This window comes from Sminthopsis crassicaudata, chromosome 1 (assembly GCF_048593235.1).
Source record: "Sminthopsis crassicaudata isolate SCR6 chromosome 1, ASM4859323v1, whole genome shotgun sequence".
In the NCBI taxonomy this organism is placed as follows: domain Eukaryota; kingdom Metazoa; phylum Chordata; class Mammalia; order Dasyuromorphia; family Dasyuridae; genus Sminthopsis; species Sminthopsis crassicaudata.
This window is the reverse complement of record NC_133617.1, coordinates 692,038,229-692,053,181: the sequence shown is the minus strand read 5'-3', so window position 1 is coordinate 692,053,181 and position 14,953 is coordinate 692,038,229. Positions and strand designations below refer to the sequence as shown.

The window sequence follows — 14,953 nt, the reverse complement described above, 5'->3', positions numbered from 1 at the left end:
TTCTTGTAGAATAATAATAATATTCAACAACATTCATATAACCTAACTTATTCAGCCATTCTCCAACTGATGGGCATCCACTCAGTTTCTAATTTCTTGCCACTACAAAAAGGGCTGTCACAAACATTTTTGCACATGGAGGTCCCTTTCCCTCCTTTATGATCTCTTTGGGATACAAGTCCAGTAGAAACACTTCTGAATTAAAAAATGTAGTTTGATAGCACTTTGGCATAGTTCCGAATTGCTCTCCAGAATGCTTAGATCATTTCAAAACTCCACCAACAATGTATGTGTCCCAGTTTTTCCACATCCCCTCCAACATTCATCTTTTCCTGTCATCTCAGCCAATCTAAGAGGTTTGTAGTGATATCTCAGAGTTGTCTTAATTTGCATTTCTTTGATCTGTAGTGATTTAAAGCATCTTTTTATGTGACTAGAAAATGGTTTCAATTTCTTAATCTGAAAATTTGTCTGTTCATATCCTTTGAAGGCCAATCCATTTTTGCACTCACTAGCCCTCATGCTCAGAATTCTCTCATGTCTGCTTCTTGGTTTCCTTCAAAATTCAGCTCAAATGCCACCTGCAGGAATCCTTTTCCAATTTTACTAAATCCTTAAGGTTTCCCTTGTAAGTTTCCCATACTTCTGAGGCAAACAGAGTTAAGTGACTTGTTTAGAATCACAGAGCTAGGAAATTCTGCTTTTGAACTTATGAAAATCAATCTTCCTGATTCAGAGCCCAATCTTCTACCCACTGTTCCACCTAATTGCTCCATTGCCTCTCTGAAGTCAGGTCCTTTTTGAGGATGAAGGCAAACAACCATAGTTCTATTCTGTATCTTTAATTCACTTATTTATCTATGCCTTATTTCTTCTCTTTAAATGTGAGCTCCTCCAGGGCAGGATTAGTTTTCACATTTCTTTGAATCCCCAGTAATGGTTATCTTTAGAATGGAAGTTTCTTTTTTTTTTAATTTTTATTTTATTTTATAATTATAACATTTTTTGACAGTACATATGCATGGGTAATTTTTTACAACATTATCCCTTGCACTTACTTCTATTCAGATTTTTTCCCTTCCTCCCCCAACCCCCTCCCCCAGATGGCAAGTAGTCTTATATATGTTAAATATATTACAGTATATTCTAGATACAATATATGTGTGTTGAACCGAATTTTTTGTTGCACAAGAAGAATTGGATTCAGAAGGTAAAAATAACAGTTTAGATTCATTTCCCAGTGTTCCTTTTCTGGATGTAGCTGGTTCTGTCCATCATTAATCAATTGGAGTTGGATTAGCTCTTCTCTATGTTGAAGAAATCTACTTCCATCAGCATACATCCTCGTACAGTATCATTGTTGAAGTGTATAATGATCTTCTGGTTCTGCTCGTTTCACTCAGCATCAGTTGATGTAAGTCTCTCCAAGCCTCTCTGTATTTCTCCTGTTGGTCATTTCTTATAGAACAATAATATTCCATAACATTCATATACCATAGTTTACCCAACCATTCTCCAATTGATGGACATCCATTCATTTTCCAGTTTCTAGCCACTATGAAAAGGGCTGCCACAAACATTTTGGCACATACAGGTCCCTTTCCCTTCTTTAGTAGTTCCTTGGGGTATAAGCCCAGTAGTAGTATGGATGGGTCAAAGGGTATGTACATTTGGATAACTTTTTGGGCATAATTCCAGATTGCTCTCCAGAATGGTTGGATTCTTTCACAACTCCACCAACAATGCATCAGTGTCCCAGTTTTCCCACAGCCCCTCCAACATTCATCGTTATTTGTTCCTGTCATCTTAGCCAATCTGACAGGTGTGTAATGATATCTCAGAGTTGTCTTAATTTGCATTTCTCTGATCAATAGTGATTTGGAACACTTTCATATGAGTGGAAATAGTTTTAATTTCATCATCTGAAAATTGTCTGTTCATATCCTTTGACCATTTATCAATTGGAGAATGGCTTGATTTCTTATAAATTAGAGTCAATTCTCTGTATATTTTGGAGATGAGGCCTTTATCAGAACCTTTAACTGTAAAAATGTTTTCCCTATTTGTTACTTCCCTTCTAATCTTGTTTGCATTAGTTTTGTGTGTGCAGAAACTTTTTAATTTGGTGTAATCAAAATGTTCTATTTTGTGATCAATAATGGTCTCTAGTTCTCCCTTGGACACAAACTCCTTCCTCCTCCACAAGTCTGAGAGGTAAACCATCCCATGTTCCTCCAATTTATTTATGATTTCGTTCTTTATGCCTAAATCTTGGACCCATTTTGATTTAATCTTAGTATGTGGTGTTAAATGTGGGTCCATGCCTAGTTTCTGCCATACTAATTTCCAGTTTTCCCAGCAGTTTTTGTCAAATAATGAATTCTTATCCCAAAATTTGGGATCTTTGGGTTTGTCAAAGATTAGATTGCTATTTTTATTCACTATCTTGCCCTGTGAACCTAATCTATGCCACTGATCAACTAGTCTATTTCTTAGCCAATACCAAATGGTTTTGGTGACTGTTGCTTTATAATATAGCTTTAAATCAGGTACACTTAGATCACCTTCCTCTGACTTTTTTTTCATTAGTTCCCTTGCAATTCTCGACCTTTTATTCTTCCATATGAATTTTGATGTTATTTTTTCTAGGTCACTAAAATAGTTTCTTGGGAGTCTGATTGGTATAGCACTAAATAAATAGATTAGTTTGGGGAGTATTGTCATCTTTATTATATTCGCTCGGCCTATCCAAGAACACTGAATGTCTTTCCAATTATTTAAATCTGACTTTATTTTTGTGGCAAGCGTTTTGTAATTTTGCTCATATAATTCCTGACTCTCCTTTGGTAGATATATTCCCAAATAATTTATACTATCGACTGTTATTTTGAATGGAATTTCTCTTTGTATCTCTTGCTGTTGGATTGTGTTGGTAATGTATAAAAATCCTGAGGATTTATGTGGATTTATTTTGTATCCTGCGACTTTGCTAAAATTCTGAATTATTTCTAATAGCTTTTTAGCAGAGTCTTTGGGGTTCTCTAAGTATACCATCATGTCATCTGCGAAAAGTGACAATTTGATTTCTCCATTTCCTACTCTAATTCCTTGAATCTCTTTCTCGACTCTTATTGCCGAGGCTAGAGTTTCTAGTACTATATTGAATAGTAATGGTGATAGTGGGCAACCTTGTTTCACTCCTGATCTTACAGGGAAAGGTTCTAGTTTATCACCATTACATATGATGTTTACTGAAGGTTTTAAATATATGCTCCTTATTATTTTAAGGAATAGTCCATTTATTCCTATACTCTCAAGCATTTTTAGTAGGAATGGATGTTGGATTTTATCAAATGCTTTTTCTGCATCTATTGAGATGATCATATGGTTTTTATTAATTTGATTATTAATATGGTCAATTATACTAATAGTTTTCCTAATATTAAACCAGCCCTGCATTCCTGGTATAAATCCCACTTGGTCATAGTATATTATCCTGGGGATGATTTTCTGAAGTCTATTTGCTAATATCTTATTTAAGATTTTAGCATCAATATTCATTAAAGAAATTGGTCTATAGTTTTCTTTCTCAGTTTTCAATCTACCTGGTTTAGGTATCAGTACCATGTCTGTGACATAGAAGGAATTTGGTAGGACTCCTTCAATCCCTATTTTTAAAAATAGTTTACATAGCATTGGAGTTAGTTGTTCTTTAAATGTTTGGTAGAATTCACCTGTAAATCCATCTGGTCCTGGGGACTTTTTCTTAGGAAGTTGGTTAATAGCTTGGTCTATTTCTTTTTCTGAGATGGGACTATTTAGACTACTTACTTCTTCCTCTGTTAATCTGGGCAAGCTATATTTTTGAAGGTATTCTTCCATTTCATTTAAGTTATCGAATTTATCGGCATAAAGTTGAGCAAAGTAGCTCCTAACTATTGTTTTAATTTCCTCTTCATTAGTGGTGAGTTCACCCTTTTCATTTTCAAGACTATCAATTTGCTATTTCTCTTTCCTTTTTTAAATCAGGTTTACTAAGGGTTTGTCTATTTTGTTGGTTTTTTCATAAAACCAATTCTTAGTTTTATTAATTAATTCAATAGTTTTTTTTTACTTTCAATTTTATTAATCTCACCTTTTATTTTTTGAATTTCAAGTTTTGTGTTTGTCTGGGGGTTTTTAATTTGTTCCTTTTCTAGCAATTTTAGTTGTAAGCCCAATTCGTTGGCCCTCTCTTTCTCTATTTTATGCAAGTAGGCCTGTAGAGATATAAAACTTCCCCTTATTATTGCTTTGGCTGTATCCCACACATTTTGGTATGATGTCTCATTATTGTCATTTTCTTGGGTGAAGTTATTAATTATGTCTATGATTTGCTGTTTTACCCAATCATTCTTTAGTATAAGATTATTTAGTTTCCAATTATTTTTTGGTCTATTTTCCCCTGGCTTTTTATTAAATGTTATTTTGATTGCATTATGGTCTGAAAAAGATGCATTTACTATTTCTGTCTTACTGCATTTGATTTTGAGGTTTTTATGCCCTAGTATATGATCAGTTTTTGTATAGGTTCCATGAACTGCTGAGAAGAAAGTATATTCCTTTCTGTCTCCATTTAGCTTTCGCCAAAGATCTATCATATCAAACTTTTCTAGTATTCTATTTACCTCTTTGACTTCTTTCTTATTTATTTTGTGGTTTGATTTATCTAATTCTGAGAGTGCAAGGTTGAGATCTCCCGCTATTATAGTTTTGCTATCTATTTCCTCTTGCAGCTCTCTTAATTTCTCTTTTAAGAATTTAGATGCTGCACCACTTGGTGCATATATGTTTAATATTGATACTGCTTCATTATTGATGCTGCCCTTTAGCAGGATATAATGCCCTTCCTTATCTCTTTTAATTAGATCAATTTTTGTTTTTGCTTGATCTGAGATGAGGATGGCTACTCCTGCTTTTTTTTGGCTTTTAGAATGGAAGTTTCTTGAGAACAGAAACTCACATTCTACTTGCTGGGGAACCTCATCATGGCAAGATAATATTATCTTGTCTGTTCTGGTGCTTTTAGAGCATCTATTCATTTTTCCTCTGCGGAGGAGAAGCCACCACTGCCCAGTGGTGTTCTTAATTTTTTTGGTGTCACAGCACCTTCTGGCAGTCTTGAGAAGCCTTTGAATCCCCTTTCAAACTGTTGCAGGAGACAAAATACATAGGATTACAAAAGGAAACAATTACATTGAAAAAAGTTATCAAAATATTTACAAAACAAATTATTGGACTCTGGGTTAAGAACTTCTTCTCTGATATAGTGAGAAGAAATCTGTTTTCTCCAGAGGAATCATTTTAATTCATTTTGGTTTTCCTTAGTAGTCCTGATTTTGTTCCCTTATTCAGTTTTATTAATTTGACTTGTCTTTTGCTTTCCCCTTTTATTCTGCCTCTTTAATTGTCATGTGCAAAATTGGACACACTGCTCTGATAAGGGTCTGACCACTCACTACTTCATGGAACATCTGTTTTATCTTCTTGTTACCAGAACCCAGGATTTGGTTCACTTTAAAACATAATGACATTAAACAAAATGACAAGTGACTTAACTGCTTTTAAGGTAATGCACTTTATGAAAGGCTTTGTTTCGGGATTTGGAGAAATATCAATTATATCAAAACAAAATGTGTCAATAAAAGTAAAAAGAGGCAATGTGGAATAATAAATATAGGTCTGGCACTAGATCCAGGAAACCCCAGGTTCAAGTTCTGTTTTTGATGCTTTTGGTTCCTAGGCTCCCTGGATTGGTGGAAGGAACAAGGAATTTCCTACACTAATATAATCACAGGGCTGAACTAAAAAGTACAGAAATAAATTTGGAAGTGGGTGGGATGCTGAATCTGTGATTTCATTGTATAAGAAATTACCCTTGTGGAAACTCTCTCTCCTAGTGCATATGAACATCTGCTCTGCAATTTATCATCTTGGAGAGTTGTCTGAAAAAATTAAGTGACTAATCCAGGATAACTTGGCCAGTATATGTCACAGGAAGTACCTTAACCCACATCTTACTAATTCCAATACCAAATTTCTATCCATCATGGAATAAAATATAATAACAGCTTGACCTTGCTTGAGGTTCTTTGTAATTTCTCACAGTTCTTCCTCTACCATACTTATGTCTAAATAAGCATTTATTATTTTATATTTCTCTGTTTTTCCCCAAGTGCTCTTGACATTACTATTGAACTTTCCGCTCTTACTATTTTTTCAACCCATTCAAGGATTGTTGAACATTCTCTAAGATAGTGCTGACATAACCCCACTTAAAGTCTTATGCAGACAGAGAGAGAACCTGGGGATTGCAGCACTGAGATTAGTAGTTCATCCTTCCCAGTATTTTGTCTCTGGCAGAGGAAACAGCTTTGGTGCAAGGATACTGTTGTCTTCCTTGACATCAAACCCAAAAGATTAAGAATATCCTCCATAAACATCTCTTGGGTCCCTTAATAACATCTTATGAATCTGTCATCCATATGTCTATTTACTTTTTTAATGACCTCAGTGTGTTTTTAAAATGAATTTTCTTTTTCATTATAAACTTAATCTCAACTAAATAAGCATTTTAATATGTAAAGAACTGACAAGAGGATTTTTTATGTTGTTCTTATATTTATTTAAACCTTTCTCGGTTTGTATTTTTAGCTTTGTAACTTCTCATGGGGGCAATAGGTTTCATAAATTAATTACCTTATTTTCTGCTCAAACTATTATTTCATTTTTATTGTCCAAAAGCAGAAAGATGCAGTGGAAAGAGTGTTGAATTTATACTAAAAGGACTGGGATTCAAATCTTGGGTTTGCCACTTATTTCTTGACCTTGGGGATTTTACTGGGCCTAGTTTCCATCTGTAAAATGAAGGGGTTGGATGAATGAATAAAAACATTTGTTAAACATGTATGTGAAAACACTATGGGATATAAAATTTTAAAACCACAGAGAATATAAAATGTCTGCTATATGTGGAGGTTCTATTGGAAACAGAATTTGTGGTTTTGGCAGTCCTGATGTCCTTTAGTTTACCTACCTGCTGGGGGCAGTTGGATATTAATTGATATTGGTGGTGAGGATCATGGGCTCTCTAAAGGGGTTGTTTCCATGGATGGTGGCAATGGGAGCAAGACTGGAAGCAAAGTTGGTATTATTCCCAGGTTGTTGGACTCTGGGTACTAAGATATATTCATTGCAAAATGAGGGGAAGTGATAGTTGAGATGGAGCTAGTTTGATTCACTTGACACAAGCTTTCTCCTGTATCTCATTCAGGGTGCCTTGATGTTTTGGCAAGAGCTAGAGATACAGAGATGTCAAAAATGTAAGCGAGGTGTTGAGATACACACTTGTAATTCCTACTACAGATAGAAGCTGAGACTCCTGGATCTCTTGTGCTCAGGAGTTTAGTTGCAATGGGCTAAGTTGATTGGAAGTCTGAAATAAGTTTGGTATTAATATACCAATTAATATAGTGAATCCCCAGGAATGGGGGGCCACCAGACTGTTTAACAAAGGGGGAAATGCAGAATATCAAAGCTTCTATTCAACTAAGGGTGAGATTGCTCCTGTCAGTTGTCCTATTTTTACTGCTGGCTTGGGCAAGAGAGGAAGACTCAGTGTCTTTTTAAAAAATGCAATTCTTTCCTCCAAGAAATTTGTAATCCAGGAGAAAGAGTTTGGCTAGATGGTCCTAAGATCCATTCCAGTTATAAATCTATGATTTGTCAATGTTGTGAGGGTATAATTTAATTCATTTTCACATATTTTTTAAGCATTTATTCTGAGTAAGAAGTCATGCTAAATATTGAAAGAGAATGTAAAGATAAATATGACATAATCCTTGGCCTTATAGAGTTTTTACAAGAGCATGAGAGATTGTTGTGATAGAAATAATAAGATGATATATATGAGAAAGGTATTAAGTGCAATACAACTCATTTCTGATGGGGGAGGTTGAAGAAGGAGGAAAACCTTGAAATGACCCTTAAAGGATGAGGAAGATTTCAACAATCTGAGAAGAGGTAGGGATGCAATTGTGGCACAGAGAAGGTTGTGAACAAAGCCTCTGAGACAGAAAAATGTGGAAGAAAATTAGAAAGAACAAGAATTACATCCATATATGGGGGTTAGAGGTCCTTAGTACTAGAGAAGAAGTCTGAATTATTATGGTATTAAAAGATACAATGTGTTGATATATTGTACAATATCAACACATTGTATCTTTTAATACCATAATGATTACATGATATAATAATTATATGATATTATACAATAGTATAGACATATTTTATACATTTCTGAGCTTCTAAACCTGTTTTGTGTTGTCTGCTAGCCTTTGCATGTCATCTGTGGCTTCCTCAAAACTCACCCCAAATTCCCATATGATTTCTTATGATGATCCACGATATATTGAAATCACAATGGGGAAAGTCATGATGTGGGAGAGATAAATGCAGTTAGCAATCTAATGTTGCTAGACCATCATATATATGAATGGAATTGGCTTGACATAAGGCTAAATAAAGGTAGGATCATTTACAGGTTCACAAGATTTAGAGGTAGAAGGCGATTTAGTTCAATGTTTTTCTTTTACAGATGAAGAAACTTGAGGCCCTGAGAAGTTAAATAATTGTTGAACTCATGCTTTCAATTTCACATTATTCAGTAGGCTTTGATCAGCTTTAGCCTGAATTGGCCTGGCCTCTTGTCTGATTCACCATTCCATTAATGATTTCCTTATTTGATGCTCTTTGCCTGATTCTACTGAATCTAACTTAGGACAGGATAGCTAATTTTGCCCCTTTCTAGTCCTGTTTATAAGGTTGTTCTTTGGTTATTCATGATAAGAAACTCCATATTTTCCTCTTGAGCCTTTGGAACCTTAATTTTAAAACTTTTTTAAGGTATAATTTTTTCAAATGTATTTTGCAAGTTGAAGTACTCACCCAATCCAATTTGTTCTCCTTTCAAAAATTCTAATGGATTTCTCTTAAACATTCATTTTATTTTTCTTTTCAAAGATAGAACATTTATTAAGCACCTACTATGTGTTAGATACTGTACTAAGAGCTAGAAATACAAATAAATCCAATACAAATAAAAGGATGATAAATGGTTCCTTTCCCTGAGAAGCTAAGATAATGGCTGAAGATAGCATAAAGAGAAACTAGAGATGGGATGGAAGAGAAGATATGGGTATGCCTGAGGAATAATGTGGAGGCCTGGAATGAGCAAACAAAAGACAAAGCTTTTTGGTCCAAGGTCCAAGGAGGACCAATATTCAAAAGTCATTTTCAATCAATTCACCAAATATTTACTGGAATGCCTACTGTGTGCAGAGCCCTTTACTTTGCACCAAATAGGATGTAAAGATAAATGAGATGATATTCCTCAAAGGATTTACAGTCTCACAACATCACATCCATAATGTGGGTGCAATAACTATACTTAATTTTCTTCCACCTTCTTCTGCCTCACAGGCAATTTTAGAAATAATTATAATAAAGTTGAAACATAATAGAGAAGAATACAAGGTTTCTGCCTTCAAGAAATTTATAATTGAGATAAGTAAGTTACAGAAATAAAGACAACATACATGTAATACAACTTAAAATGCAGTATAGTATAAGGAATGTACAGATTGTTGTAAGAGATGGGAGAAGGGAGATATCCCTTTGTGATGGAAAACCTAAAGGGGAAATATCTGAACTAAACTCTATCTAAAAGAAAGATTTCTGAGCTGGGTGAAAAATTTAAGCATTTTCTATTCATTGAAAGAACTGGGTATGTTTAGACCTGGCAAGACTTAGGTGATACATTACAGCTAAATCATATTATTTAAAGGCTTTTTGTGAAAAAGAAAGATTTGATTTATTCTGCTTTGCTCTAAGTAAGGATCAACCAGCAATGGTTACAGATCAAATTTGGCTCACTGTCTGTTTCTGCAGCGTCAAGGAGCTAAGAATTTATTTATTTTTAAATTAATTTTTAAATTCCAAATTCTTTCCCTTCTTTCATCTCCTCCTCCACCCATTAAGTAGATGAGAAATATAATACCAATTATAGTTATTATTTCATATAAAATATGGATTTGCATTAGACATATTCTGGGATAGGAAAAGCAACAAAAATAAAGGAAAAATATGTTTAAGAATGGTTTTTACATTTTAAAATAAAATTTTATTGTGTTTAAAAATGCAAAAAACAATTCTTGGCTTTCAGGCCATACAAAAACAATCTATGGACTGCATTTGTTTTTTCATTTGGCTTTTTTTTTTTTTTTTTTTTTTTTTTTTTGTAATTCAAGGCTTGCAGAGCAATGCTTTGAGTATAGAACTAGGCCCAGTGGCTAGAATATTCAGAAAGGCAAATGGAGGCCAGATGCATGTAAAGAAAAACTGTCTAACTATCAGAATCATGCATGAATGGACTGGGCTGCCTATGTGTTTGTTATCAAGAGAGGTCTTCACACAGAAGGCTAGATATGTACTTGCTGTTAGAAAGTACACTTGTGTTCAGATGCAGGTTGGAGGATCTTTCAGAATCCAAGGCTCTGTGGTTCTAAAATTTGTAGAACTGGGTCTGAGATATCTTTGGAAGTAGTTTTCCTTAGGAGGAAGATCAAGGGCAGAACCTCCAATATAACCATCTATTGCTTTCTCATTCACTTCTTTCAGTCATATTTGACTTTTTGTGACTCATTTGGAGTTCTCTTGGCAGAGATACTGTAGTGATTTGCCATTTTCTTCTCCATCCCATTTTACCAATAAGGAAAAGGAAGAAAAGAGAATTAAGTGTTTTGCCCAGTTAGTAAATCTGAGATCAGATTTGGCATCTTCCTGACTCCAGGTTTGGGGACTTTGTCCACTGGGCTACCTGACTGCCCCATCTATTGCTAATAGCTAGTATTTCTATTGCATATATAATGATTTCAGGATTATAATGCATTTTATATATGTGGTCTTATGGAGAGGTTAAGTGGTTTGTCAAAAATTACATACTTGTGTTTGAGGCAGGATTCAAATTCAAGTATTTCTCACTCCAAGTCCAATACTCTATTATCTGCACAGCCTTATTGCCTCTTATTGTTATTCCTTTATACAATCCCATCCCCCCTTTAAAAATAATCTATTCTTTTCTTTTTGTTCTTTTTCTTTTTTCACTTCTGTCATTTCTTTTATGCTATTTCTAAGGAGTTGAAATAAAACCTGGCACTGAGCAATATTCAGTAAATTTTGAGACAGATAGATGGGCTATTTAGATAATCTAAACTTAGTATTCTCACTTTTTCTTACAAAAGCAGATTTTTTTAAAAAGGGGTCTGTATTATTCAAATAACCAGCACAGATTTGGGAGGGGGGCAGCTAGGTAGTGTGGTACAGTACAAAGAGCACTGGGCCCGGAGTCAGGAACACTCATCTTCCTAAGTTTGAATCTTAGATACTTCCTAGCTATGTGACCCTGAGCAAGTCGCTAACCATGTTTGCCTCAATTTCCTCATCTGTAAAATGAACTGGAGAAGGGAATGGCAAACCACTTCAGTACCTTTTCCAAGAAAACCCTGAATGATTTTACTAAGAGTTGGACACAACTGAAAACTGTCTTACCAACAAGAAATAAAAATATGACTTTAGGGAGGCTGGGGCATCTCTTTCCCTGCTGATATTAAAAAAGTGAAAAGGAAAAGTCCAGTTCAAGTGCATTATCTTTATTAGCAGAGAAATGAGCTAATAAGCTCAAACTATTCTCTCTTTAGAAGAATCCCCTAGTAAACTCTTTGACTTTTCCCTACAGGACCCAGGGAGGAGTACATGTTCACAGTGACAAGCTCACAGTGACTTCTCCTGTTTTAATGTGGATCAAGGTAAGAACCAAAGCTAAAAATACCCATTTCTTCAATTGACCTACATGTGGCATTAATTTGAACTCTTTACCATCCAAATGCTCTCTTCTGACTTTCTCTTCAGCCTGTGGAGTTTAAAATTATCCTTACAATAAAAGAAACAGATAGAGCTTTGAGCCAATGGTACTTTATTAAAGAGTCCATGTTCCTCTCTAATGAAATGGACTTCAAATCTTCCTCATGATCTGAGATGCCCCTGGTCTGCAGGACCTTGTTTTTATAAGGTTTAATACCCACATATGCAAAAGAGGAATAATAAAATATAGACTCTCATTGGCTAATAAACTTTGCTCTTGAGGAACAAAAATTAAGATGGGCAAGACAAGAGTCATTTCTAGTGAACAAACGATCATAAAATGGTTCTGAGGTACAAAAGTAAGCTGGGGGGACTTAACAAAAAACCAAGACATTCTGTTCATGCTGGGTTTGGACTTGGAATTCAAATAAAACAGGATGGATATATCTTTATCACCATTCTTGTGGTTGTGCTTCATAAATGGTAAACAAAAAATGAACATTACATTAAAACTTGAGGCCTGCCATAAAGGCCTGCCATAAGAACCTATTTTTTATCTAATTATCCCTATATGATTTATGCAAAATATCAAACTGACTAATACTGATTGGAATAGAATCAGAATCCTAATGACTCATTATCTCACAAGCCTGAAAGTTTTATTTTTGTCATTATTTGGCTTAGTATACAGCAATAAAGACTCAAATACTAGGATTGTGTCTTTTTAAAAATAGAGGTAAGAGAGGCATTTTGGCTTATTAAAAAGAACATTCAATCAGGAGTCTGGAAGTTGGGCTTGGAGTCCCACTTCTGACTTTACTATCTATATGACCTTGAGGAAATTCCTTCACATGTCTCGGCCTCCCTGATTTCCTCATCTGTATATAACCTCTTATTGAAGGTCCATCCCAGTTTATGCTCCTATGACCCATAAAATGAGGAGACTCATCTAAATGATTTTTATGGTCCCTTTTACTCTAAATCTTATGAACCAATCATTCTGGCCACTGAGAATCTCAGACTTTGCTCCTATTTCCCAATAAAGCCAGGTTATTGACTATTCAAGAAGCAAGAAAAACAAATATTTTCATATCAAAATTTGAGCCACTCTGTGGTTGATACTCCTGAGTTCCTTGAAGACAAAATGAGAGGAAAAGAGGATTTTAAGATTAGTGATTTGTAATTCAACTTGTTTAAAGAGTTTTTTGGGGGTAGTTGAACTTTTTTCTTTTGATTGGTTCCTATTTACTTAATTAATTTATTCCACTGCTTAAGAAATCCCTAGTCATTAGATAATTCTTCATTATCTGCTACAGAGCCCTCATCCATAATGGCAGGCACTTAAAATTTAATTTTGAGGATTGTGCATTTGCCTAATTCTGTAGTTCATTACAATCACTCTTGATTCTGTTTTTCTCCTTAGGCCTTGGATATAATCTTGGAGAAGATGAAGTCTTCTGGTTTCAACTTTTCTCAAGTCAGAGCTTTGTCTGGGGCTGGCCAGGTCGGTTTATAAAGCAAAACCATAAATAACTTAATCATGTACTGTAGCACTGTGGTAGAGTTTTACAAACCACATAATTACCCTGCTTTGAAAAGGGAACTCATCTCTGTTGGTAAGAGGCAAATGACTCCTATGGCATTATTACTGGGAAATTGCTTTCAGAAACAATTCCAGGTCTTTATAGCTTGTTCTCACAAAACATATTTTCTATATCAAAATGAAGCTGTCTTGTTACATTATGAAATATCATTTTTGAATCTATTTAGCTATCCATGATCATATTATTGATTATTACATAGTGGGGGCAGATTTGCACTTAGTTCCCAAAAGATTGAAGGTGGAAAGCTAAATTAAAAAGTGTGATAAAGTGGATAGTGCTCTGGATTTGTCAGGAAGAACTGGATTAGAATCCTTCCCCAGAGAGTTACTAGCTATGTAACTTGGTACATACTACTTAATCTCTCTGAGGTTTGGTTTCTTCATCATGGGATAACAATAGTATCTACTTTAAAGAACTGGTTTTTTGCTGCTATGCCCCACCCAAACAACTTCTAGAGGCCATGCCTGAGAAAATTCAGTCCTGGGAACATAGATATCACCACCCATGAAAATCTTCACCCTCCCTAAGTCCCTTTTTCACTTCTTTCTTTGAGAATTCTAATTACATCAGCACTTTATTGGTTTGGGAAAGGATTTGTTGATTGTTCCATTCACCATTCTTGTGATTTCTCAGACCAAAATATTCTTCTCTGGCCATTACTCTCTTAAATATGTTGTCTTCTCTGAGGATGTAAGCTTTTGAATTTATGTGCTTAGTTCAGTTTGATAAATAGCAAGTACTTTAAAATGCTTGCTCATTCTTTCTTCTCTTCCTTTCCTCTCTCCCAATTTCCCTCCTTTCTGACTTCCTTCCTTCTTTCTCTCCTTTCTTTCTTCTTTTCTTCCATCCTTCCTTTTCTCCTCCCTTCCCTCCTCCCTTTCTTCCTTCCTTTTTCCTACTTTCCTACTTCTATTTCTTCAACCTTCCCTTCCTCCATTCTTCCATTTATAGAGTCATTGTGATAATCAAATGAGATAACATTTGTAAAGCACTTTGTAAGCTTTAAGATACTACATAAATGGCAGCTTTTATAAATGTTGTTATTAACATATTACAAAATAGGACAATCAAGGATAAAAATGGAGCTGAGAGTCATTAAAGGAAGTCAAGAGAGCCCCTTCCCAATACCTGAGATAAACTAATCTCAAATGTAAATCATTTACAATTACTGAATTAGGCTTTAGGTTTTTAGATAATGAAGGGAAAAAAAAAAAAAAAAAACTTGGGCTACATGGTTTTCATTGTTTAGAAATAGAAAAGAAGCTTATACATTCATTTGCAGAGGGTTTTTTTTTTTTGTTGTTGTTCCTGACTTTATAGGCAGAAATTTATGATAGATCTTCAGCTGCAATTTTGCAAAAGATATGGAAATTCTGTTTAAATGGCTTCCT

General features: G+C 34.7%; 1 protein-coding gene across 3 annotated transcripts in view; it reads left to right on the top strand.

The window, feature by feature from the left end:
- XYLB (xylulokinase) overlaps window positions 1-14,953 on the top strand; it is a 242,523-nt gene that overhangs the window by 33,734 nt on the left and 193,836 nt on the right. For all 3 annotated transcript variants that reach the window (XM_074283633.1, XM_074283631.1, XM_074283632.1), the window contains exons 3-4: window positions 11,834-11,903; window positions 13,382-13,462. In XM_074283633.1, coding sequence (XP_074139734.1) covers window positions 11,834-11,903; window positions 13,382-13,462 — 151 coding nt within the window. The remainder of the gene's footprint in view (window positions 1-11,833; window positions 11,904-13,381; window positions 13,463-14,953) is intronic.